We start from the raw sequence: 27,566 nt of genomic DNA on the forward strand, positions 1-27,566 counted from the left end.
TGATGGAAGGATCCCTGTTGGTCTTCGGGATGAAGACAGTATGGCATTCCAGAAATTCCCATGGCATGTTTCCGGTGGTAAGGAAGATGTTAAATATTGCCACGAGAATGGGGAGGATGTGGTCCCAGGCCTCTCGGTAGAGTTCCGTGCCTAATCCGTCTGGCCCAGGTGCTTTCTTTGTGTGGCACTGTTTGAAGGCTGATGTTATTTCGGCCGCTGTAAAAGGTGCATCCAATCCTGCTTGGATGTGCACAGGGAAGAAGTCAATGTTCCAACAGGAGTAATCCTGGGGGGGGGGGGGGTACTGTTGTCTTGGTAGAGTTGACAGTACCCCCAGAAGGCGTTCATGATGTTAGGTGTTGTGGTGTGATCGCACCCACCTTCACTGATGGTAGTAATGGTTTGCTCCTGCCGGAAGTTGACGAAACGCCTGTTATAGAAGGTGGCCGATTGCCTGTCTTCCGAGCTGTGGTGGAGACGGATCTTGATGTTCTTTTCATCCACCTGCTTTTGTTTCTTCAGATTAATGTCACGGATGGCGTTCTGACATGGAAAGCCTTGGCATTGGCTGGCCACGAACCAGCTCCTCTCCTTGTAAAGGTCCCGGAGCCGAGCTCTTCTGAGGAAGGCACGTTCCTGGCCTCATTTTTTCATGTTTTCTTTGATGTTGTTCTTGAGTCATTCCCAGGCGTCCCAGTCCCAGCCAGCGGTGCTCCAGGTGGAGCACAGTTGATTAAGCTTGGCCGAGAACAGGGATGGGAAGTCTGATGGTAACTTCCAGGGGCCTGGACCAACATCTACAGCTTCTAAGGGATGATACCTGAGCACGACTAATTTATGGTTCGAGATTGAATAGTTAATTGGAACGTGCCTTATTGTCTCGGCTCTGGAGACAAGGGAAGGTGACAAATAGAGGCGGTCGATCCGTGTGCCGATGCCTTGGCCTGTCCAAGTATAATCCCAACAGCAGGGGTTGTGAGCCCTCCAGATATCTGTGAACTGGAGATTCCTTAAGTGAATTTCCAATTCCCTGTAGCCAGCTGTACCTGTGTTGGGATTTCCCCCTACTTTATCATAGGCCAGGTCTGCCACACAGTTAAAGTCCCCCATCAGGATGACATGATGGGTGCCATATAAATAGTTGTGTAGCGACTGGAAGAATGTAGGCCTAGATGTTTGGTCTGCCGGGGCATAGATGTTAATGTACCTGGTGGTACAGCCCCGGCACTTCCATTCGATGGCGAGGACTCTCCCCCTCTGTATCCCTCTGGATGTTATGGAAGGATCCGAGGAGGGGGAGCTAGCGTAAGTACCCCGACGCTGTGACTTGTGCCGAAGCTCCAGCAAGATGTTACGGGGTACTTATGGCTTAGTTCCTGCATGTCCCTATAATGGAAAAAGTGGGTTTCCTGCAGGAACAAAAGCCGGATGTTAAGTGCTAGCATGAGCTTCCTCACCTCCTCTTGCCTAGATGGTGAGCGGAGCCCTCTGATGTTGAGGGAGGCAACATTACGACGTTTTGAGTAATTTAAACCCGGCCTAAGTCTTTAATACGTAATTTCCGTAGGGAGATCTTCGATCTGTAGGGGGGAGGTAGAATATCCTGCGTCCTGCAGACTGGCTTCCAGCCTTGTACGCGAGCTCGAGAGAACCTCGAACTCGTGCTGGGTGTTAATAATTCTGAATCTGATGGTCTTATTGTCTTTCACTTCATAGTCGTACAAGTTGAACTGGGAGCCAGTGAGTTTTTGTATTTTCGAGTTGACACTGTGTCTGTGGTGAGAGGAGGTTTCCACCTCCATCTCGGACTCTGATGTTGTTGAGTCCAGACCTCCCTTGGGGCGACTTCGTTGATGTTTTTTCTCCAACTATGGAGAAGCCGCCTCTTTTCTTTTCTTAGGGAGGTCTTGGGGGGTTGAAGATGTTGCTCCCCCTCTCTGGTGTTCAACTCTTCTGCAGGGGGCAGGATGTTGGCTACTGTGGGAGGGGCTTGTGAAGCGTCATCAGACGACACTTCCTCTGATGTTGTTTGGGGGGGGGGTAGTTGGTGTTGTGCTATCCTTAGCATTGTCTGTACCCTCGGCTGAGTGTTATTTTACTTCCAATGGTGGTAATGGAATGTCGGAAGTGGCCGAAGGGGGGGGGGAGCTGATCCCTGAGCAGATGTTGTTGCTGCTGGGGGGGGAAACAGTCTCTTTTGCTGGTGTTGTTGCAGTTGGCCACTTCTTTATTTTCCCTAGGATGGTTTGGGAGAACGTCTTCTCCCTGGTGGTGGTGGGTAACACCGGAAATTCACCGGCGTCTTTTGCAGGCTGCGGGTTCAATCAGGCCCCTGCCCTCTCTGCAGAGAGCAAGATGTTATTTTGTGCTCTGTGCTGGAGCACTTTCGGCAGGGGTGTGGGCACTGGTTTGAGATGTGCCCGACGTTGACGCAGTTGAAACACTTGGCTCAGGGGCAGTCACTGCCCAGATGTTCTACCGAGCCACATCGCAAGCACTGTCTTTGCCCTCCGGGATAGTTCACCATTACACACGACGTGCCGATGGTAACAAGATTTGGCACAGGCTGTCACATGTCCATGGTGAAGGTGACTTCACCAGAGAACCATGCAGGGTCTTCCTGGGAGATGCTGTTCTTGGTGTTACTCACTTCCCCCACTTATTAAAAGTTTGAGTGAGCATGTCATCTCCGGCTTCAATGTACTTCATGGGGAAGCGGCTGATTCTTATCTGGCGCACTTGGGATCCAACCATGGTAGGGGTCACCTGCTTCCTTTGGACTTGGAAGCCCTCTAAAAGTTTGCCTCTTGTCGTCACGTTCTTTACGACGATCAGAAATCGTCCTCCTCCGTGGTGAAGGAGAAGATGTTCTGAGCTCCTACTAACTCCTTAAGGACTTTGGTTAGGACTCTGGGGTCCTCTAACCCTAGAATCTCCGCTCCTAAGGTGGGGATGGGGGATCACTCTGCTCATGGTCTCTGCATCTAAAAAAAAAAAAATGAAAAAAAAAAGAATTAGAGTACGAAGACTCTAAAATAATCCTGTAGCGCTAAAAAGCACTACCAGCAAGTTAAATGTTAGTTAAATAAATGCAAAATAACAAGTTAGTATAAAGAACAAAAATTAGTAAAACTGCACCAAAATGACAAAGTAATGATATCCTGTGAGCTGCCTCGACTCTTCTTACGACCACGAGATCCCGGGAAAGGAAAAAAGCCTTGTTCCTCCTCCTGCAATCCTCCTTGTATTATGCATCACATAGCGTCCCTATTTCCTCCTGAAACACCTTGTGCGGTTCTATATTAGTCTCGTACTACGAATGATGTCAGCACTTTTTTTTCTGCAGCAGGAGATCACGTGACTGTGATTATGCACACCTGCTCCTAGTATCACTCAGCCTCAGGTGCTTACACTAACACGTACCAAACCTTTGGACCCATCCTTACATTTAGCTCAGTTGAATATTTAAGTTAATTTTAGTTACACTGTACAATACTAAATCTTTAGTTATAATTCACAAAAAAAAAACTTCTAAATAACATAATATAATTCCAAATCTGTTATACATCTTTATAATTTTCTAAACTGATATTTTCTAAGTGTTATATTTTATTATCTTAATATTTTACACTTTAAACACAATATTATCTGAATTTTACCAAATGCAAGTATTTTCTACTATGAACAATTCAATATGCTAAGTTGTACTTGTTGAAATCTGTATAATCTCTTGAAACGAAGTCACAAGACCATTCAGAGTTCAACACCATGATACTTTTGGATTTTGCTAAAGCTTTTGACTGAATATAGCATGAAAGACTGTTGCATAAATTAAAGAATATTGTCATTGATAAGAGGATGGCTGACTGACAGATATCATAAAGTGGTATATGGCGGATGTGAGCCTGCAAAATTTAAGGTAACCAGTGGTGTGCCACAAGGATCAGTCCTTGGTCCTTTGTTATTCATCTGTACATTAATAACATTGGGGAGGATCTGCCATGTGACTTGATGATGCAAAAGATAGATAGAGCAATCCAGGAGTGCTGCTGATATGCAGTACTTGCATATCAGCAGCATCTAATCACTTTAGGGTGATTAGATATCCAATGTCATATTATATTTTTGGGATTATGTTACAAGAAACTGATCATGCTTGGATATCTTATCTTGAAGTTTTAGTAGACAGGAAGTTGAAGGGCCATATAGCAAAAATTGCAAATACAACCTTATGAATAAATGTGATGCTGAAACAAACTTTGACATGTAAAGATATGGAAGTCATTTTGCATCTTTACAAGGCCTTGGTAATATCTCACTTGGTTTCTTGTATGCAGGTCTGGTTTCCATGGTAATTCTGATACAGTGGAGAGAAAGAGGGAGAATGCAAAGGAGAGTATTAAAATGATATCAGGATTGGAATACTGATTATGAAGTCATATTGAGAATTTATACATTGCAGACATTAGAAAACAGGAGAAAGAGGGGTGATATAATTGAGACTTACAAACTTCTGAAAGGGTCATACAGGATTTTAGTAAATGGAATTTTTCATTTTATGGAGAGTGGAGAAAGCAATAAGAGGGCATCCTTGAATGTTGAGAATGAATGCTGTCAAGAAGAGAATGAGGGGTAAATTTTTCTCTTATAGAATGCATGATTGGAATGGATTGCCACTGAATGTTGTGTGCAAGCAGTGTGAATGAATTCAAGAATAAGTATGATAGCTGGTACATGCAGTGTGTGGCCTCCCCTTAATGAGTTCCTGACTCCCTGGAGGGTTCTCTTACTACTAATAATAATATATGCTGATGAATTCATTTATTTTTGAGGGGTTTGCATCCTGTCCTATCTGTGGCAAGAACCTAAATAACTGCTTTCTTTTGCCTGATTTCCTACTGATTTGAAATTTTTCATAGGGAATATTTCACATTTCAGTTTCCAAAATCTATCATTTTTGAGAACAGAAATAAATAATACTGCTGTTTCTACTGAAGCAGGTACTTCTAAAACTTGACCATATCTTTGCAATTTGATTATTCCAACCACTGCTTCTTTTCCTTTGGGCCTGGTGTCACTTGTTTTAGGAGATACAAAGAGCTTAAATCATTCTGGAATAGATGGTAGGAATTGCTTGGGCAGAGGGAAGTTTTTTGTACTTGGCCTTCTCCACTCAGGATTTACTAATATAATTTATGCTGCTATTACAACTGTCGTGCAGTTTAAGTGGAACTGGAGTTTTTATCAAGCAAATTTTATGCTAATTTTTTGTTTGGACTAATTTGGTTTACAATTCATGGAAGAAGCAAGGCTTGGGTAGTATCAAGCCTTTGAATGAAGGAATTCAAAATCTCTGCTCACTTTAAATAAAGGAATTGTTTCAATTATTCAAGTATTTACTTTCCAAATTTATCCAAGTGTTTGGATGTAATCAGACCATGGAAGTAGAACCAGAGATTACCTCATTTGCTGGCATGGTTGGTCGGGTGGCTGATTTTGTGTAGACCAATTAAATTTCATTGGATTTACTTGGGAAAGAAGTGAGTTTAAATTCTGTCATGGATGTGGGGAACATTTTCTAGTTGGTATTTTTTTGTTTCTCTAACTGAATTTGAGTTATTCTCAGACAAGTGTTTTTTTTCTTTCTGAAACAAAATGTCTTTTCTATCCTTCCCAAAAAAGACAATATTATCATCTCATAGCCTGACTACCATACCACAGCATCAACTCTAAATAACCATAATTTTGTTTTTTGTTAAAGTATCTGATCATGAATTTTTTTTTTTCAGGAATGATACAGATGTGGTCTTGGGAAATATGTTTAGGATTTTGGTGGGTTGTGTATTAAAAAGGCTGAAAAACTTATAGATTATGTTCATAAAAATAATCTCAAAAATGCATGCTTCCTCACCTCTTGCACTTTAAAAATTCAATCTTATATTTAAAACAGGAACTGGATTTCAGTTACCTCAAGTAGCAGTAAATGCCCTACAAATGACTTCGCCTAGTCTCCCAGCACAGCAAACTGTTGTTCCACCTATTGCCACCCAGTGTTTCATGTTGTCCAACATGTTTGATCCTGCAGTGTAAGTTTCAAATGTTTTTTTTTTTAACTATAATAAAATCACATAATTTAATGCATGAGATCCAAGGATGATTCAAAAATGTAAACAGGATGCTTTGAAAAAGCACACTGAATGTGATTAGTTCATAAGTTCAAGACCATTACAACTCTTAAAGACCAGTCTCATTGTTCTCTTGAAACCTCATTTGGTGCAATCAGCTATTCTCAGCTGATCTTCAGACATTGTACAAAGGTGTGAAAGAGTTTTTTCTCAAGTTTTTTTTTTTTTATGGTAATCTAGCATACAGGAAATTTTTCCTCAAGTATTTTTTATTTTTTTATAGTAATCTAGCATATACAGGAAGTTTGTCATCCCAACGATGAAGAAAAAAAGAAACTTATTAAAATATGATTTGAAAATCTGCAGATTATATTATTTAGGCAATATAACAAGGGAATACATTCTAAAGGATGGCAGAAATTGTATCCAGTACATAATCTAAGTTCATTTGCTGTAATAATGAATATCACTATAAAAGATTTGCTGTGAAACACACCTCTTTGTGATGATTATTAGAAACCCATATTCACAAGAATAAAGAATAATAATTTTATTACTGTGGATATTTTGGCCTGAAATTAACAAGCTATCATCAGTGCATCAGTATAATCATAAGATAAACATTCCTTTTTCTAGCTTCACCTTGTGGTCATGCTGATGCACCAATGATGTCCAGTTTTATTTCAGGCCAAAATATTTGCACTAATATAATTATTCTTTAATCTTGTGAATATGTGTTTCCAATAATTATTTCTGTGCCACAAGTGCCAATAAGAAAACCTTACACCTCTTTGTGATTTTCTCATATGGAGGTGGTAGCCTTCCTTGTATGTTTCTTTTTCTTCCTGCAAAATGGATAAACCAACTGGAGAAAACACACACACACGGTTATCAGACTTAATTTACTTGTCTCAGCTGTAATTCCAAACCAAACTCAGATTATTTCCATACTTATTTGTTTAGTGTTTGGATTCCTTATAACATTTGACATTTAAATGTATTATTTTCTCATTCTTTTTCAGCATCATGAAAGGATCTATCTAGCATTTTTTTAAATTTTATTTCCAGAAAAGAAAACAACATCTTTCCATTAGAAGCAGACTTAACCTCCCAAATGGCAAGGACGACTATAGATGTCCAGCTAAATCTGGATATGATTCAGCCCACCTATTGAAAGAACAGGGATAAACAGTGCAATTTGACCGCTATATCCATTAGAAGGTGTGATAAATCCTCACGCTGAAGAGAACAGTAATCGGATTATCTCACGTTCATAGCTGCCTCTCGAGTGCTTAAGGGTCAAAGCTGTATAACTGAGAGGAGACCTCCACATAGCCTTTAAAGGAATGCGGAGAACCGACCAGCGCTTCTGACCTAATGTCCAATCCTCACCTTCTCATGGTGCACCCTGTTGGGTATCTACCTGGATACTGAACGAACGAGAATGGGCTGGCAATTTGGGATTTAGCCGACCAAATTGTATTCCTATTGGTTAAACCAAAATACAAATGGTACAACATGACAAAATTTCATGCCAGCTGGGGCTTCACCCAGTTAAACAAGGCCCCTGTTGGTTTCGCCATGGAACCAAAGTGAACAGCGAAAAGTCAGCTACTGGAACAAATCTGAAAACACGCCCCAACTCAACATCACCAGAGTTAAAGATCGGTACTATCAACATAAGAAGTCTGAATGGCAAAGAAATGGAGCTAGCCGAGGAATTAGATAAGTACCAGATCGACATAATAGGGGTGACCGAAACAAAAAAGACCAAAACCGGTGAGTTCTTTCTGAGCAATAAATACAAAACGTTATATTCAGGCAATGACAATTAAGGAAAAGAAGGGGTAGCCATAGTATTCAACACAAAATACGAGGCTCATCTTCTTGAATGGCAGGCAGTGTCAAGTAGAGTGATTTTTGGGCAAATATCAGAATGGGGAACTGGAAAATGAGACTTATTTGTGCCTATGGTCCCACAGAAGGCTCTACTAAGGTACAAGTGGAGGCATTTTTTGAGGCTCTAGAGAAAGCTACTGACACAATGAAAAAGGAAAAGTTGGTCCTTGTTGGGGATCTAAATAGCGGAGTAGGAAGTGATTGTCAGACATACAAAAATGTTTTGGGAAAATTTGGAGAAAAGAGCAAAGCTAATAATAATGGCAAATACCTGTTGGATTTCTGCTCAGGACATGGGCTGGTTATTACTAACACCATGTTCCAACATAAAAATGTACACAAATTCACATGGAGAGAAGAGACAAGGAATAAGAAAAGTCTCATTGACTATGTTATTGTTGATAGTGATGTTTTCTCCCTGGTGCAGGACACCAGGGTGTACAGAGGATTTGAAATTGGAAGTGATCACTATTTAGTCTTGAGCAGGATAAAATTGAATTTCATATTGAAAAGAATGACATGTAAGAAAGTTTTAAAGCGAATAAAAGTTGAGGAGCTCTCAGATGTGAACTGTAGACTAAAATACACAAAGATTGTTGAAGGAAAAATGAAAGAGTTTGAGAACAGGAACCAAACCTTGGAGATTCAGTGGCAAGCCTTGAAGAAAACCCTGATTAATTCAGCTAGAGAGGCATGTGGTGAAGTTGTCTGCAAGGATAGAAAAATAAGAACTCCATGGTAGACACAGGAAGTTAAAAAGGCAGTGAAGGAAAAGAAGAAAGCATATCAAAAGTTCCTGGCAAATAAGTCAGCTTGTGCTCTTATCGAATACAGAGACAAATGTAAAAAAGCTAAACAGTGTGTAAAACTAGCTAAACAAAAGTCATGGGAGGACTTTGGCAAGAACATCGAAAATAAATATCAAGAAGGTGGCAAAATATTCTGGAGGTTGTTGAAGAAGCTTAGGAATGGAGGAAAGAGCTGTAAAAGGAGTTAGAGATGATAAAGGTGAAATGAAAACGGGAGAAAAAGATATCCTTGAAGTGTGGAGTAATTACTTTGAAAATTTGCTAAATGAAAGAAGCAGTGATGACAGCAGAGTGATAAAAAACACTCACCAGGAATGCAATCAGGAATGCATATCCACACTTGAAGTAGAAAAAGCAACCAAAAAAGGCTTAAAATGTGGAAAGGCAGCAGGAGTAGATGATATTTGACTAGAAATGCTGAAGTATGGTGGTATAAAGTCTAAACACTGCATAGTACAGAATGCCTGGACAGAGGGACGAATTCCCAATGATTGGAGTAGAGCTCTCATAGTACCTATATATAAAAAGGGAAATAAAACTGAATGTGAGAATTACAGAGGTATATCCCTGTTGAGTGTTCCTGGTAAGATATATGCAAGTATACTTGAGAAACGGTTGAGAAGAATTGTGGAAGAAAAGCTTGATGAAGAACAAGCTGGATTCAGGTCAAATAGAGGCTCTCAGGATCAGATCTTCACTTTACAACAAATAGTCGAGAAAGCATGGGAATATAACAGAGATCTGTATTTAAGTTTTGTCGATTTGGAAAAGGCATATGACAAGGTTCCAAGAGAGAATCTATTCAATACGCTACAGTTATATGGTGTCAGTTGGGCATTATATCAAGCAATACTTAGTCTTTATTTGAGTTGTAAGTCAGCAGTTAGAATTGAGGGAAGTACAGGAAGATGGTTTAATGTGAAATATGATGTGAGACAAGGATGTACATTATCCCCTCTGTTATTCATTATATATATGGATCAAATTATGAAGGAAAGTGATATTAAACATGATATCAGAATTGGAGATGTTAATATCAGCTCTTTGCTTTATGCGAATGATGTTATACTTCTAAATAAATCTGCTACAAGTTTGCAAGATTCCCTGACTAAATTGAATAACTGTTATAATAGATATGGTATGAAGGTCAGCATTAAAAAGACAAAGACAATGAAAATAGGTAGAATTGTTGAAAATGTCAAATGTGTTGTGAACGGCGAACCTGTGGAACAAGTAAAACATTTCAGCTACTTAGGCACGATTTTTACTGAAGATGGTAAATTAAATATGGAAATAGACAACAGAATCAACAAAGCTGGTATGGTAGGAAGTCAATTGAATAAATTCATATGGAATAAGAGAGAAATTAGTTGAAACAATTAGCTGTATACAAGACAGTGTTCAAACCAGTTTTAACTTATGGGTCTGAGAGCTGGGTCAGAAGTAAAACACTTGACCAAAGACTAGAGACCACAGATATGAGAGTCTTGAGAAAGATTAGTGGGTGAACCGATGGCATCAATGGCAATATCATATTAAAAACGAGAATATTGACATTGTCAGCATCCAGGAATGTGTTAGCAGAGCTAATCTCAGGTTCTGTGGTCACTTAAACATAAGGGGCGAGGAAAGATTAGCAAAACAAGTGTTCTCTGCCAGGTTGGCAGGAAAATGACCCAGAGGAAGACCAAGATATAGGTGGATTCATACAGTACAATGTGCCTTAGACGATATAAATATAAGATCTGGTAATGTTGGAGTCTTGACGAGTAACAGACTGATTTGGAGGAAAATTGTAAATAGAAGTTAGTAATGATGTCAATTTTTCATGTAGTACTATCATATCGTGTACACCCCTTGAGGGTACATGGCAGGAATTTGATGATGATGATAAAAAACAAAAGTTTAAAAATATTCTCCCTTTATGTAGAATATTTTTAAACTTTGTTCCTTCTCTGTTTATGAAGTATATTTGGTATCATATTAGTTATCTCTTCATTAGGAAACTCAGAAACATTGGACTTCACATTAAGAAAATTACTCTTGTTCCAGATACATAATAGGAACTGCCTTAATATTAGTGACATTTCTTTTTTTCTCTCTCAAATAAAAAAGTTGTCTAAAGGATAAGATTAAAGCTTGGCTTATGGGCATATTCTTATTATAGGATTAGTACAATTAGTGTAAACTTTTTATTTTAGGTTTTGCTTGTACAGTTTAACTTCTTCCTTTAAAATTGTTGCTTGAAAAATACATTACTTTAGCAAAATGAAATATTTAAAACATGCATTTGTATTAGTTTTAAGTAGGGAAAAACATTAATTATTTTAAACTCTTGACTTAAAACGGAAAAGAGGTAGATGGTGTGGGTAAATGTCCAATCCTTGTTTATTTTCCTAGCAAAGAGCACTGTCAGGAACATACAGGGTTATGATTCTTCAATGTTGTTACTCAGTTTGCTAATAACAATACTATTATTGTTATTAGTATTGTTATATTATTAGTATGGACCTGAGGAGTAGAACTCTGTTTTACTTCAGATTTTTGTTAGGATTTTTTGTTGGCCCTCTGCTGTTGCCTGAAACTCTGAACCTAGGTCTTTCCAAGTATAGAACATTGTCAAAATTGACTGTGCTACAGAGACTTAGAGCTTTAGTCAAATATGCTTAAAAAGTGCATGATATATGCAACTGAGGATCATTCTCAGTGAACTAGGAAATATCCTGGAAACAAATTATACTTGCCAAGAATTGTATTCTTATTTAATCTTTTACCCAGTTGTGAAGTATTTTCACAACTAGGTTACTTTTATTTAGCATCTGTTGACTTTGTATCAGTTACCTTAGTATTCCATAATGCAAAGCATACTTCCTTTCAGACATGTATATTGTTATGCATTGTGGGAAGGGTCACTATCTAGAAGAGTTTTTTAACCTATATTGAGGTTGAGTAGTGACCTTCCCATAATGCATAGCAATACACATGTCAGAAATGAAGTGTGCTGTGTATGAGATATCAATTCAATTAATCACTTTGTTTACTCAACTAACACTCATAAAAAGTCAGTTACGTTACATTTGAATGAAGCAGCATAAATAAAATGGAAATGACAACTGATCAGCTATAGAACTTGATATATTTACCACTTAATGTTGCAGAATTTCATAGCACTGTACTGGCAGAGGACATAAAGAATCTTTATCAGAGCTTTCAGGTGAAGGCGAGTTAGCTAATCTCATACAGAGGTGGCATGGTTTTCTCTCCTAGAAACTCGCATGTTTACTCCTGAAAAACAGGCAAATCAGTAGGAGAACACAAGCAGTTGACAATCATAATACACCATATCAAAAGTTTTTTCACTTGGTTATAGCTATAAATTAAAGATTGATGTGAAACCAAGAAATTATATTCTTGGTTTCATCCTTTATCTCTAAGTGTAAGCAAACAAAGTTTATGCATGAAGTAATTTCACCACCAGGCTACTTTTATATAGAGGCTAATGACTTCACATCAGTTGCCTTACTATTCCATAATATAATGCGCATATCCTTCACACATGTATAATGCTATGCACTATGGAAAGGGCCACTGCTCAGACCTTTATTGAGTTTTGGCCTTTATTGAGATATCATCGAGACCCAGAAGTGATACCAAGGTTGAAGTTATGCAGAAGTCATACTTTCATATATAAATAGTCAAAAGGTGTCATGCCTTATTACTAAAACTAAAATACTCTGGATTAGAGATAGATATTGAAAGTTTTTTCACTTGATTATACTATAAATTAAAGATGCCAAGAAAGTATCATCCTTTATCCAAATGTAAGCAAATAAAGTTTGCATGTCACTTCTGCATTACTTCAACCTTGATATCACTTCTGGGTTTGGCTCCCACTGATGAGACCTCAATAAAGTTCGAAACTGATCTGGATAGTAGCCCTTCCCATAATGCATAACATTATATATCTGTAAGGATAATATGTGTATTGCATTACGGGATGCTAAGGCAATTGATGTGAAGTCATTAACCTCTATATGCAAGTAGCCCAGTCATGAAGTTTCTTTGTGCACAAACTTGGTTTGCTTACACTTGGATAAAGAATGAAACCAAGAATATAATTTCTTGGCATCTTTGATTTACATAATACACTACTATAGATAGGATTAACCACCCCTATCAGAGCATTAATTAGATTTCAAATGCTTTGCAAGCCTGTATTGTTCATATCTGCTCTCCAAACAGGCTACAAGTTCAAATCCCACTGTGGGCATGGGAGATGAATTCCATCTCCTGGTGTTAAACCACTCATCATTTTTATTGGATGCCTGCAGTAGCTTTGAAAAAGTTCCATGGTTGATCTGTAGAGTAGGGTTTTCAGATTAGTTTTTAAAAAAATACTAAAAAAATAAAAATAAAACATACACCCACAGGGTGATCAAAATTAAAGTATCCCTGTATAAGACCTGTGAAGCACCTCAGTCATCCAAATGCTGTGAAATTTTGCAGGAATATATTGTGTATCATGTGGGAGCAATATATGGGGGAGGATATAGTACCAAAATTCACCACCAGGAAGTACTGTATGATGAACCAAATGTAGATGCAGTAATTTTTCTGTGTGTGTGTAAGAAGGAGAAAAGCAACACAAGCATGAATAACACATTTTATGCACTTCCATTATGCATTCACAGGCTATACTGTTCAATGTGCTGCCCTTCCCAGTATGCCACAAACTGCATCCTTTGAACAGTGTATTCAATGGCAGAATGCAGCTGGTGAGGTACACATGCTGCGTCACGCTATATTTCAGTGCTGGCAAATCATCATGATGATCCTGATAAATCCTGCCTTTGAGAAATCCCCAGAGCCAGAAGTCGCAGGAGATCAGATCAGATGAATGAGGTGATCATGCAGTGGGAAATGCCTGGCATGCAGAAGATATCGCTTCTGCACTCTGGTTTCCGTGAAATGTTCTCAAAGAATCTCCTGTACAGATCGATCAGTGTGTGTGTGTGTGTGTGTGGAAAAAGTCCCTATCCTGCATGAAAATGACTGAATCCATGCACAGGCACTGATTGTAGCTGTGGCACAACAAATTATTTATCATATCACGATACCTCTTAGCAGTAACTGAGCAGGTTACTGCTAAATTAACTTTAATAACTATGGGGGAATTAATCTACTAAATGACTACAAAATACATGAAATTATATTAAAAGAGAATCCAACAGTATTGGCAGACAAACTAATAGAAAAACAAAATAGATTCTGAAAAGGTTGATCTTGTATAGACTCACTTTTTACTTTAAAATTAATAATTGAGAAGAGAATTTCAAAAAGAAACACATGTAGCTTTATTAATTACAAAAAAAAAGTCTTAAAATAAACAGACAAAAATTATGTGAAATATTAGCCAGTCTAAATATACCAAACCAACTATTACAGTTATGCAGGAAATAAAATAGCAGTCAATTTACAATAAGGTCACAGGACCCTACTCGTGAATGTTCTCAAAGAACAATGGTACAATGATAAACAAAGCTGTAAACCCATTAACTTCAGATAATGTGTTTACAGCTTCAGATATAACCCAACCAGACATTAACTTTGGATGAATGCAAAGTAATTTGTTGGATTACTTGCGGGTTTTGTGGTAATTGTGGGTATTCACAGCTCCGTTCAAGTGAAAGTGAGCCTCATCTCCCCCCACGAAATCATCCATGACCACTCAACATCCAACTCCACTCTAGCAAATAATGTTAAAGTGAATGTCAGTCAACTTTTAAAGTCCTGCAGGTGCAACTCATGTGTCAGAGTTATCTTGAAAGGATAGAATTTTTCATAGAATTTTAGATACAGTACGTGCATTGCAAAAACTAACACTGTTATTCATGGTCTGCTCCATGGCAGTGGTGACAACTTCATTCATTTGTGAACTGACTGGTTTACAGAAGAGGTTGCTCTTCAATGTCTAGCTCTGAACAATCTCCACTTCTTCACAATGACTAATCATTTGTCACAGAGCTCGTGGAATAGTAGACTTGGTCGACATTTGTTCAGGTGATGAAATTCAGAGTGCAGCAACAACATTACACTTGTTTATGTAGTACAGTTTCACAAGCAAAGCAAGTTGGAGCAAGGTTAGTGCCATCACTGTTGACAGTATTAACAACCAGAATGAAGAGAAAAATCCCATGTCCATCTTTTAAAATCCTCCTGCACCTGCTGAGTTAACATGATATGTAAATTCCATGCATTTCGTATTTACAATACCCCTAGTGGTGAATTTTTGAACTTTTTTTTTCTTCTCAAATTTCGCTTCTGCATGATGTATTTCAGAAGGTTCAGAGCATTTTGATCACCCTGTATATAAATTAACAAAAATAGAAAATAATAAATTATCTCCCTTAATCCACTCATGGTACTAATGTACTGTAGATTTACAATCTTGTAGGGGTGGAAATGACATAAAATTAATTAACCCAAGTCATTGGTTAGGTTATTTGCAATTATGGTCAAAGCAACTAAAAGCTTTGATCTAAAATGCTGTCCAGAGTTGATAAGTAAGCTACCCTGCCACCAGACTTATTCAGCAACATGCTAGTAACCTGTCCTAGTGATGTTGACACTATCAATTTCAATTTACTTTCAATTCGCAGCCGAAGAAAAGCCTAATGAATTACACCGGCCAACAAAAAAAAAAAAAAATTTTCTGCTGATTATGATCTGACATTTGTTTTTTACTAATTTCGGTATGCTGATTTCAAATATCAAACCCATTTTTCTCTATCACATCAGGTTTTTCCTCTATGGTATTTTCTTTTTGCTAATTTGTAAGTTTTTGATAGTTTTAAGGAGGCAGTACTATTTAGAGGATCAAATAAATCGATTTTTTAATATTATTTTCTGAAAGTATGTACTTTTAAAAATCTGTTCCTAACTTTTTATCAAGAAATCGAAAAATTCCTGAAGATATAGCCTATTATTCAAAGCGGTGCGCAGATCAGAACCGGAGTGCTCACCGCTCTCGCTTGTTAGTAAACGAATAAATGCGTAAGAACCTGCAACGGCATGTACTGGCGCTTTGAATGTGAGAGAGGCCGATAGCTGACCTAATACATTTAGGTGATGAAAAGTAGGTGATGATAACTGCCTAAAACAAATGAATGCTATATATGCATCATAGCATTCATTTGTCGGTGTCGAGGCTAGCTGGTGAACGGTCGTGCTATCGGAGAGCTCCTGAGAGATTTGTGTTTTTTGTTGATTTATTGGTGTTTTGGATTCAATTTAATGGACTTAAGTGTTTAATTTTGGTATATTATTAGAGCTTTATTAACGTGGTTAGTGTACTGAAGTGTTTTATAACATAATCTATGTCGGAAGTCGCCGCTAGATGAATTCGTAATGAGTAGTGTTCGTGCAAGCTCCAGATAAGATAAGTATCATTTTCAGTTATCGATACAAATTACTTAATATTGTTTAGTTTTGTTTTGTTTGCCTTGCGTATTTTAGTGCGTCTATTTTTGGTGTGTTATAACGTTTAATTTGACAAAACACGTTACAGATAAATATGGCACCTGTGCGTAGGAAAATGGCGGCCAGTAATGAAGGTTCGCCATCGTTATCAAAGAACGGTAGCATAAAAGAAATGAGTCAGTGTACTAGCTGTGAAATGTACGCTTTGCGGAGTGCGGTCGGAGTGTGGTTAGATGATGATAAAGGATTGAATGTGTGTAGAAAATGTAGGGAGAATGCGGAATTGAAGTGTATTTCGGATCGTGAGTGTGATATTTTTGTCAACCTTCAAAATGAAGGAAATAGGGATATGACAAGAAACGGCAAGGTTGTACATGAAAATTGTGAGAGTGTGAATGTAGAAAGTGTGAATGATAGTATAAATGGTTTCTCAGAGAACAAAAAAGATGAGATAGATGCATTGAGTGAGATCGCGTTGTTGAATAGTGCGATAGAAAGAGCAAAACAGCAGCTAGAGTGCATGAACAAAAGTAGACTGAATGAACCAACCAATAATAAAAGGTATGACAGGAAAAATAGACGTATGAATGTGAACATGAACAAAATGAAGGATAGAGTGCTGTATGGAGACTCGTTAGTACGAGGTGTGTTAGTAGAGGATTTGACAAAATCGTACCAACCTGGTGCGACCATAAAGGACGTAACTGCGTCTATTAGAGAGCAAAAGGAAAGGGTGAAATAAATGATTGTTGTGGCAAGTACGAATGATTTGAAAGGAGATAAAATGGAAATGATAGAAGACCTGAATGAATGTTTGAGGTAGCAAAAGAAAAGAGTGAGAGAGTTAGAATGATTAGTCTTTTGCCACAGTATGACAGTGAAATGTTTAAAAGGAGGGCTATAATTGCAAATGACTTTATGCGTGGGTTATGTATGACGAGTGGTGTGGAATTTGTGGATGTGTGGAGTGAGTTTGATGGGCGAAAGGATCTATATAAGATGGATGGCTTGCATTTGAATGGTTACGGTGTAAGAAGACTTGAGAAAGTGTTGCTGAATGTAGTGGAGGTGCAAATTCAGGGAAACTAGATTTGTTAGGGGGGGGGGTAGAGATACAGTCCTTATGGAGGCAGTTGAATGTAAGAATGAATATAATATGCCAGAGCAAATAAGGACAACAAATCAGAGTGGGATAGTTAATATAAGGCATCAAGGTAGGGTTGGGGCTAATGGGGGTCTTAAATTCATATACAATAATACTAGGAGTATTAGGAACAAGAAGGAAGAGTTTTTGGCCATTGTTGGCACTTCCAGACCACAGGTTATAGGTATTAGTGAAACATGGCTGACTGTAGATGATATAACTAGTGGGATTGAATGTGATGGGTATAGTGTGTTCAGGAATGACAGAGAGAATAAAATGGGGGGAGGAGTATTGTTGATGATAGCTGATGAGCTCCAGCCAAGGAGAATAGAAGTTGAATTGCAGGATAGAGAAAAGAGCACATTTGAGGCCATTTGGTGTGAGATTGTGGCTAGCAGAACTAAATATACAATTGGGTGCTGCTATAGACCAGGTGATGGAAAAGATGGTGGTGACAGTATGCACAAGCAAATAGAAGAAATGAGTGGAAGGAGGGTGATTATTATGGGAGATTTCAACTATGGTCGCATTGATTGGAGTGAGGAGAGGACACACAGGAGGAAGGAACTGGATTTTATGCGGTTATTAAGGGATAACTATCTGCGACAGCATGTAATGGAAAATACTAGGGGTCAGAGAGTGCTTGACCTAGTAATTACATCTGAGGATTTGGCTGTAACAAATATGACCACATTGCCACCAATCGGTGAGAGTGATCATAGGGTCTTAACTTGGGAGGTGGCTAAAGGTGTAGAATTTTCAATTAAGACAGGGTACATGTGGAATTATCGGGCGGGAAAGTATGACAAGCTTAGGAGTTTGATTGGTTCAGTGCCATGGCATGTACAACTGCAAGGACTAGAAGTTGATAGTGCATGGGAGGTAGTTAAGAAGTGCTTGCATGAAGCAATGGCTGACTGTATACCTAGAGTCCGAATAATAAATCAAGTAGGGGTTAAATGGATGAATAACACCATTAAGCTTGAGTTGCAAAAAAAGAAACAACTATGGAGGGAATTTAAGGAGAAGGGTGACCAGCAGGCACATGAACGGTATAAAGCGCAGGCCAGAAGGGTGACGAGTGTGGTAAGAAAAGCAAAAAAGGATTACAAAAGAACATTGGCCAAGCAGGCTAAAGAGAATCCTAAACAGTTTTTTAGATATGTAGCAAGTAAAAGGAAAAATGTACATGGCAGATTGATTTTAAAGAATGCCGATGTAGGGAGGTAACTGAATCAGTTGAGATAGTTGAGTTACTGAGTGAGCACTTTGCAAAAGTATATCATCCAGGTGATGACATTGCAGAAACGAATAAACCAGTAGATTATATGGGAATTGTGGTTAATGAAGTGGAGGTGAGTAGTCTATTGCATAACCTCAATGTCAATACATCTGTGGGATTGGATGGTATACCAGCTCGTGTTGCACGAGAAGCAGCTAAAGAATTGTCAGTACCCTTGACCATTTTGTTTAATTTGAGTCTCGGGTCTGGTCTATTGCATAACCTCAATGTCAATACATCTGTGGGATTGGATGGTATACCAGCTCGTGTTGCACGAGAAGCAGCTAAAGAATTGTCAGTACCCTTGACCATTTTGTTTAATTTGAGTCTCGGGTCTGGGTTAGTCCCGAGCGGGTGGAAAGAGGGGAAAATAGTTCCACTGCATAAAGGTGGTTCCAAGACTGCTGTTGTAAATTACCGACCGATTAGCATATCAGGAATCATTGTCAAGGTCTTAGAGAAAATAGTCAAGAGGAAAATACAAGATTGGATAGAAGAAAATGGGATACTGTATCGGGGACAGCATGGTTTTGTGAAGGGTAGGTCATGCCTCAGTAACTTGCTCACGTATTATAACACAGTGACGGCTGAACTGGATAAGGGTAATGGGTTTACGGTGATTCTACTGGACCTTGCCAAGGCCTTTGACAGGATTCCACATGGAATTCTAATCAGTAAATTGCAGCATATGGGAATGGACATAGGGTTGGTGAGATGGATAGGAGGGTGGTTGACGGAGAGATATCAGAGAGTGGTTTACTCGGGAGTAGAGTCCACAAGACGGCCTGTGACTAGTAGTGTGCCACAAGGATCTGTTCTTGGACCACTGCTGTTTAATTTGTTCATAAATGATATAGGAAATGATCTGAGAGGTCTGAGGTCTGGGCTAAGGAGAATGGATGTCAGTTTAATGTGGCAAAATGTAAGGTTATGCATTTTGGGGTGAAAAGATTGGCGGCAGTTTACTGCATTGGTGGAACCCTGCTCCAGGAAATTGATGAGGCACGAGATTTAGGAGTGTTGGTGGATAAGGAATTGAAATTTAGGGGACACATTGCAAAAGTGACCAAAACAGCTCATCAAATCACTTGGTTTCTGAAGAATACGTTGACAAGCAGAGACAAGCAGGTTATTGTTCCTCTCTATCGAGCCTTGATAAGACCCCATCTAGACTACTGTGCTCAGATTTGGTCACCTAGGTTTCTTCTTGATGGGGAGGAGGTGGAGAGGATCCAGAGGCGAGTGACCAAGATGATAGCAGGTCTGTGGAATGAACCGTATGAGAACAGGTTGAGGATTTGTGGGTTGCAAAAATTGGTTGATAGGCGGAGGAGGGGAGATATGATTGAGACATTCAAATTACTGAAGGGTTTCTATAAAATTAATTCAGAAGATATTTTTGAGAACAGGGCTGGTTGTGGGAGGACTAGGGGACATCCATGGAAACTGGGCAAAAGTGTGGTTAGTAAAGGTGTTAGAGCTTGGTTCTTTACTTTTAGAGTAGTGAATGAGTGGAATGCGCTCCCTGAGTCTGTAGTGGATGCTGTGACAGTGAATGAGTTTAAGGCGAGGTATGATAGATACTGTAGGAATGTCAGATAGTTGTGAAGAATATGATTTGGGGCCTCCCTTGATGAGTCTAATGACTCCCTGGAGTTGCCCGTAGTAATAGTAATAATAGTAATAGCGGACAAAGAACGATCGAAATCAGTCAATCGTTAATCGATCGTGAAAGTATGAGCACTTATAACGTTTCAATAAAGCCTCTGGTTTTTTTTGTCTTGTTAATTGCATGTTAGTCAGCAGTGAAGAAAATACATCATGTCTACTACTCGAAATTGTGTCAATAGTGTAGATTCCTTCTGCTACATTTGTGGCAGCTTTACTGTTTCCAGTCAAAGGACAAATATCACTGATTTCGTTAAGAAAGTGTACTTTGCATACTTTGATAAAAATTGCAGATCAGGACAAGTCATGGGTTCCAAATAAAGTGTGTAAGTCATGTGTAGAAAATTCACGACAGTGGAGCAAGGGAAAACGCCAAAAATTAGCTTTTGGCATTCCGATGATTTGTCGTGAACCGAAAATCACGTAGATGATTGCTATTTTTGTTTAGTTCAGACTTCTGGTTATAATAAGAAGATAAGAAAAAAATTGTGTATCCAAATCTCGACTCAGCAATTCGGCCAGTTGCTCATTCCAATGAAATAGCCGTGCCAATTTATAAAGGACTTCCTTTACTTGAGAACGAGCATGATATCAGGATATGCCAGATGTTCTTGAAGAGCAAGACCCGGATGTTTATTTAGGCAATGAAAATTTAATTTCTAGTTCTAGACCACAACGTTTTACTCAAGCGGAATTGAATGACTTAGTAAGAGATTTGGGCCTATCAAAGGAATCATCGGAATTGTTAGCTTCAAGATTAAATGAAAAAAACTTACTTTAGCAAGATACGAAGATAACTTTTTATCGTAGCAGGGAAAGTAATCGTGTACAATATTTTAAACCTGAGTGTGGGTTTGTTTACTGTAACAATGTGTCAGGTTTACTAACTGAAATGAGTGTTGTACAATATCATCCAAATGAGTAGCATTTATTTATCGACAGTTCAAGCAGAAGTCTCAAGTGTGTCTTACTACACAATGGGAATGTATATGGCTCAATTCCTATTGGCTATTCAGTCCACTTAAAGGAAACATATGAGGACATTAAAAAGGTTCTGAAGTTATTAAAATATACAGACCATAACTGGATCATCTGTGTGGATCTTAAAATGGTGAACTTTTTACTTGGCTTTCAAAGAGGATATACAAAGTTTCCGTGTTTTCTATGCTTCTGGGATAGTCGAGCTAGAAACCAACACTGGAGTCAGAAACATTGGCCTCTTAGAATATCCTTAAATGTTGGAGAACAGAACGTTATAAATCAACCTTTAATTGATAGAGAAAAAATCATTTTTCCACCTCTACACATCAAACTAGATCTTATAAAGCAGTATGTTAATGCTTTAGATTTACAAGGTGACTGTTTCCAATACATATGTGAAAAATTTCCACGACTTAGTTATGAAAAAAATTAAAGCCGGTGTATTTGATGGACCACAAATTAGAACTTTAATGAGAGACCCAAATTTCATCAACTCTATGAACGAAATTGAGAAAGAGGCCTGGGCTTCGTTTACGATGGTTGCGAATAATATTCTTGGAAACAAAAAAAAAGTGTGCAATTACAAAGATCTGGTCGAAACGATGCTTGAAAATTTCCAGCGCCTAGGTTGCAACATGAGCATAAAGCTTCATTTCCTATACAGTCATCTTGATAGATTTCCCGAGAATTTAGGTGCTGTAAGCGATGAACAAGGCGAAAGATTTCATCAAGACTTAAAAACTATGGAAGATCGGTACCAAGGAAGATGGGAATCTCACATGATGGCCGACTACTGTTGGAGTATTCAAAGGGATTGCCAAAACAGAACACACAGCAGAAATTGCTACAAACAAAAATTTATTCCCTGAAACTCATGTGTAAGTAAAATTGTTATTTTTTTATAAATATTCTTGTAATTTTTAATGAATATTGTTATGTAGTTATGTATCTAATTATCGGCCTCTCTCGCATTCAAAGTGCCAGTACGTGCCATTGCAGGTTCTTACGCATTTATTCGTTTACTAACAAGCGAGAGTGGCGAGCGCTCCGATTCTGATCTGCGCACCGCTTTGAATAATAAGCTATATCTTCGGGAATTTTTCGAATTTCTTGATAAAAAGTTAGGAACAGATTTTTAAAAGTACATACTTTCAGAAAATAATATTAAAAAGTCGATTTTTTTGATCCTCTAAATAATACTGCCTCCTGAAAACTATCAAAAACTTACAAATTAGCAAAAAGAAAATGCCATAGAGGAAAAACCTGACGTGATAGAGAAAAATGGATTTGATATTTGAAATCAGCACACTCAAATTAATAAAAAACAAGTCTCATATAAAAGTCAGCAAAAATTGTGTTGGACAGTGTTATTGAAAGAGAAATGACCATGCCTCAGGAAAGGTAAATAAAATTGAAAAAGGAATGTATAATGAAAATTGCAACATGGAATGTAAGATGCATCACATATAAACAAGATGAACATGATTAAAAACTAAACCAAGCCTACATAATGATGTGTATTAACAGAAACAAAGTGCTATATACAAATCGGTAAAGGATTTAAAAAAAGGAAACCACATAGACAGGTATTATGATTGTGATACATAAAACTATGAGGAAAAATATATAACCACTAGAAATAAAAATTAATAGAAATTAGACTCCAGAAACTCCCAGAATTAGGGAGTTCCTGGCGCTCATGGACCTCCTCCAGGAAATATACCACACTTCAATCCAACTTCACACAAGTAGCAATAAAATATCAATTGAAAAAGGTGTCCAACAAAGGGACTCTCTGTCATCCAAAATCTTTACAGCAGTCCTTCACTTTTACGAATGCACTTCACGAATGTGGAGTGCATTCAGAAAATTGAAAAGCATTTTTCAAAACAATGATGTCCCACTCTGTTTAAAAAGGAAGATATTTAACCAGGTTATACTTCCAGTCATTACATATGATTGTGAAATTTGGTCTCTAACAAAAGCACTGGCAAATAATCTAGCATCAACTGAAAAAAAAATGGAGAAGTTGATGCTAGGCATCACATTAAAAGATAAGAAGCAAAACACCTGGATAAGAAACTAGACTCTTATCACTGACATCATTCTTCACCATAAGCAACTAAAATGGAAATGGATTGGACCACCATGCCAACAAACTGGATTCCAAAAGAAGGGAAATGAGGCTGAGGATGTCCTAAAAGAAGGTGGAGTGATGAATTGTCAAATTTTATTGGGGGAAATTGGTCAGCCATTGCCAAAAACAGAGAAAGGTAGAAAGAACTGGAGGAGGCTTTCATCCAGCAGTGGACAGAAAATGACTGAAAAGAAGAAGACTCAAAACATTAAGAAGTTACATAACAATAAAATTCTGGTGCATAATCACTAATTATGCACCAGAAGAAGAGAATGAAGAAAAGATTAACATCTATTATAAAGAATTCCAGAATCTCATGGATAAAACAACTGAAACAGACTCTTACTAGCAGGAGATTTAAATGGCCAAATAGGAAACAAAATTCAAAACAAACAGGTAGATTTCACAAAGATATCTATAATCATAATGGATGCCAACAACAAGACTTTGTTATTTATAATAATATGAGAATAATGAAACATTGTTTGAATTTAAAGAAATACACAAATATATATGGTCATCCAAAGGATATGAATCAGTTATCGATTGTTATTGATTACATTGCTGCAAATTTTAAGCTGTCTTAGTTAATCCTAAATGTAAGAACATTGAATTAAATTCTGATCATTATGTGATAATGGCAGAAATCTGATTTAATTCAGGATGGCTAAAAATAACATATAAAATGGAAAATGCTTATAGATAAAGTTACAAGATATCCATGGCAGCAGTATTAAAAATACTGCAACAAAGTTTAGAAATGAAAAGTAAATTGAATAGAAAAAGAGGACTCTTAAGTAGAAAAGAGAAATAGAAAATATAATTTAAAAAAAATAAGTCCATCACTAGATATTGCTGCATTCCAAGACAGTAGAAGCAGAAATAGTGTGAAAGAAAGAGAGAATAATTTTGTGACAGAACTAGAAATGTAGAAATGGATATACAGAAGCCGCAATCAGAAACCTATAAAATAGTAAAGTCCATGAACATAAAAATAAAAGAAAAGGTAAAAATACAAACAATAAATTTGGAAAAATGGAGTGAACTATTTTCAAAATCTTTCAGAATGACCAAACAAAATATTACATCAGAAGTAAAAAACACAATGATTAAAAGAAAAAATAGGAATACACCAGGAGAAGGCAGGATAAATATGAAACTGTATAAAAATGTAGGTAATTAGCCATTATCCTTGAATTCATAATAAAGTTTGGATTTCTGAAAATCTAACTCTTATACTTAGAAGTTCAGCAGGATAGAGGATACTAACAGTTTTAGAAGGAAAAATTATGGGAAAAGAATCAAGAAGCAAAAAGCGAAGGACATGGTTTGAAGATATAAGATCATGGACAGGATCACATGGCTATGCACAGAGAGAACTTGAAGGACATGGTGCTGCACCCTCTCACTGAGGAAGCTACATGAAGAACTCTTGAAGGGGAAAAATCACTTTATTCTAATTTATAAAAAGGAAATAAAGATAGCTTCAATAACTATGGGGGAATTAATCTACTAAATGACTACATAATACATGCAGTTATATTAAAAGAGAATCCAACAGTATTGGCAGACAAACTAATAGAAAAACAAAATAGATTCTGAAAAGGTTGATCTTGTATTGACTCACTTTTTACTTTAAAATTAATAATTCAGAAAAGAATTTCAAAAAGAAGCACATGTGGCCTCCATTAATTACAAAAAAAAAGTCTTAAAATTAACAGTTAAAAATTATGTGAAATATTAGCCAGTCTAAATATACCAAACCAACTCTTACAGTTATGCAGGAAATAAAATAGCAGTCAATTTACAACAAATTTCAAAATGGGATGACTGTGAAGAGAAGTATGGCAGAGATGTACCTTGTCTCCTATGCTTTTTTTTTTTTTTTAATATTTAAAATTATAATAGTCTTGAAAACAGCATAAACCATTTGCTATAGAAATAAACTCACAAATATAAACACACTATTATTTGCAGATGATAAAATTGTATTAGCCACATCAGGAAATGCTTTACAAAAATCAGTAAAATCATTTAAATAAAATCTCAGAATAGTATAATATGAGAATATCTAAAGTCAAAACAGAAGCACGATGACTTGCAAAGGAGAAAACCCTTTAAGAAGTAAAATAATAATAGCTAATAAAATATGAGAACAACTAAATCCATGTACCTAGGATATGATTTATCATATGAAGACTAAAAAGATATTGAATTAAAATATCAAATTTTGTTAAAGAAAATAGCATATGCATAATAAGTAGTATATTTAAGTCATTCTTAGTATAAAAACATACTAGAATCAGACTATATATAATGTCTTATCTAAACAAGCTGTATTATATGGAAGCAAAACATTTTCATCGCACATTTTGAAAGAGCAATGGACAAATTGGAGGAAGATGCCAAAGGAATATCTGTACACGGAATGAGAATTAACAATCTGAGATTTGCAGATGACATTGTTATTATTGAAGAAGACGAAAGAGAACTACAAAAAACACTGGAACTGTTAAATGAGGAAGGGAAGAGATTTGGACTTGTTATGAACTTGGAAAAAACAAAGATAATGGTATTTGGTGAGAAGAACATGAAACAAAAGATACAAATAGATAGAACTGATATAGAAAATGTAGAACAATTCACATATTTGGAAAGTAAACTGACATATGACTTGGACTGTAAAAAAGAAATAAAGATCAGGATTTGCAAAAGGAAGAACAAATCTGAAGGCCACGGATAACATCTGGAAAAGTAAAATGATCAGTCTTCAAACAAAACTAAGAGTACTGGAAACATACATCTTCAGCGGTGTACTGTATGGATCTGAAGCATGGGTAATAAATAAAGAATCAAGAAAAAGAATTTTGGCATTTGAAAGAGCTTGTTACAGGAAGATTCTAAGAATAGGATGGGTACAGAAAATCACCAATGAAGAGCTCTATCAGAAGATACAACCAAAAGAGAATCTAATGCAGAAGATTATAAAATGGAAGCTGCAATTATTTGGACACATCTGTAGAATGAGTGAGGACTGGAACGATAAAGACATTTATGTTTGGTATTTTGGATGGTTTAAACAGAAGAGGTAGACCATACAGAGAATGGAGATAGACGATATAAAAGACTGGTGTGGAATGGGTGTACAAAAACTGCAACACTGTGCACTGGACAAAGAAAGGTGGAAGAAGATAGTGAAATAGGCATCAGACATCAACGGGCAGTGAGCCCATGGTTCGTGATGATGAAAACATTGACCATAAAAAAGAAATATGGAAAAAAAAAAAAAAATCAAATAGCAAAAATGAAATTTCTCAGAAAAATAGCTGGATATACTGTGGTGGAACCATTAACAAAGACATTTTACGATCTGAGTATAAAATATAAAATAGATTAATTATTACATTGATAGCAAAAATGGATAGAACATCTAAACCAAATGGACAATAGCAGACTACCAAAATTACTACAGATACAGGGTGGTCCAAAATGTACCTACCAAGTTTAAATCCAATTTTCTCTGCAATTAGCTGATATAATTAGAAAAAACTTTACTTACCCATTATAGCGATCAAGCCATTTGTGTTTTCTTTTCATTTTGCAGGGTATGGAAAATGTCAGCCTACACTACTGTGCAGTAGTGGGGGTATTCATCATCTAAGAGTACATTCAATCATCAGAAAGCCCCGAAAAGGTTAGGAAAGCATTTCAGGTAAAGTTTGGTGTCAAAGTTGGACCAGACAGGCACACAGTATCAAACCTCATCAAGAAATTTCTCAAGACCAGGTCAGTGTTAGATGATCGCTCAAAAAGTGGCAGGCCTTCAACAGCAAGAACTGAAAGAAACATTGAAAAAGTTTCAGAAACATTTGGAAGCCCGAAAAAGTCTACTAGGAGAGCATATTGGGTGTTAGGGATCAAACACAGTAGTCTTCAGCGAATTCTCAAGGAAGATCTTCATTTGTTTCCCTATAAAATCCAGACCTAACAGCCAGCCTCTCACAGAGGCGAACATGGCATCAAGGTCGGACTTTGCTAATGC

At 37.3% G+C, this 27,566-nt stretch overlaps 1 protein-coding gene across 2 annotated transcripts in view; it reads left to right on the forward strand.

The window, feature by feature from the left end:
- LOC150103094 (RNA-binding protein 39-like) overlaps positions 1–27,566 on the forward strand; it is a 356,476-nt gene that overhangs the window by 316,995 nt on the left and 11,915 nt on the right. For both annotated transcript variants that reach the window (XM_090397583.1, XM_090397584.1), the window contains exon 14: positions 5,951–6,086. In XM_090397583.1, the coding sequence (XP_090253709.1) occupies positions 5,951–6,086 (136 nt within the window). The remainder of the gene's footprint in view (positions 1–5,950; positions 6,087–27,566) is intronic.

The sequence above is a fragment of the Typopeltis vanoorti genome, chromosome 9, assembly GCF_054136105.1.
Source record: "Typopeltis vanoorti isolate ZY-2024b chromosome 9, IOZ_Tvanoo_1.0, whole genome shotgun sequence".
Lineage (NCBI taxonomy): Eukaryota > Metazoa > Arthropoda > Arachnida > Uropygi > Thelyphonidae > Typopeltis > Typopeltis vanoorti.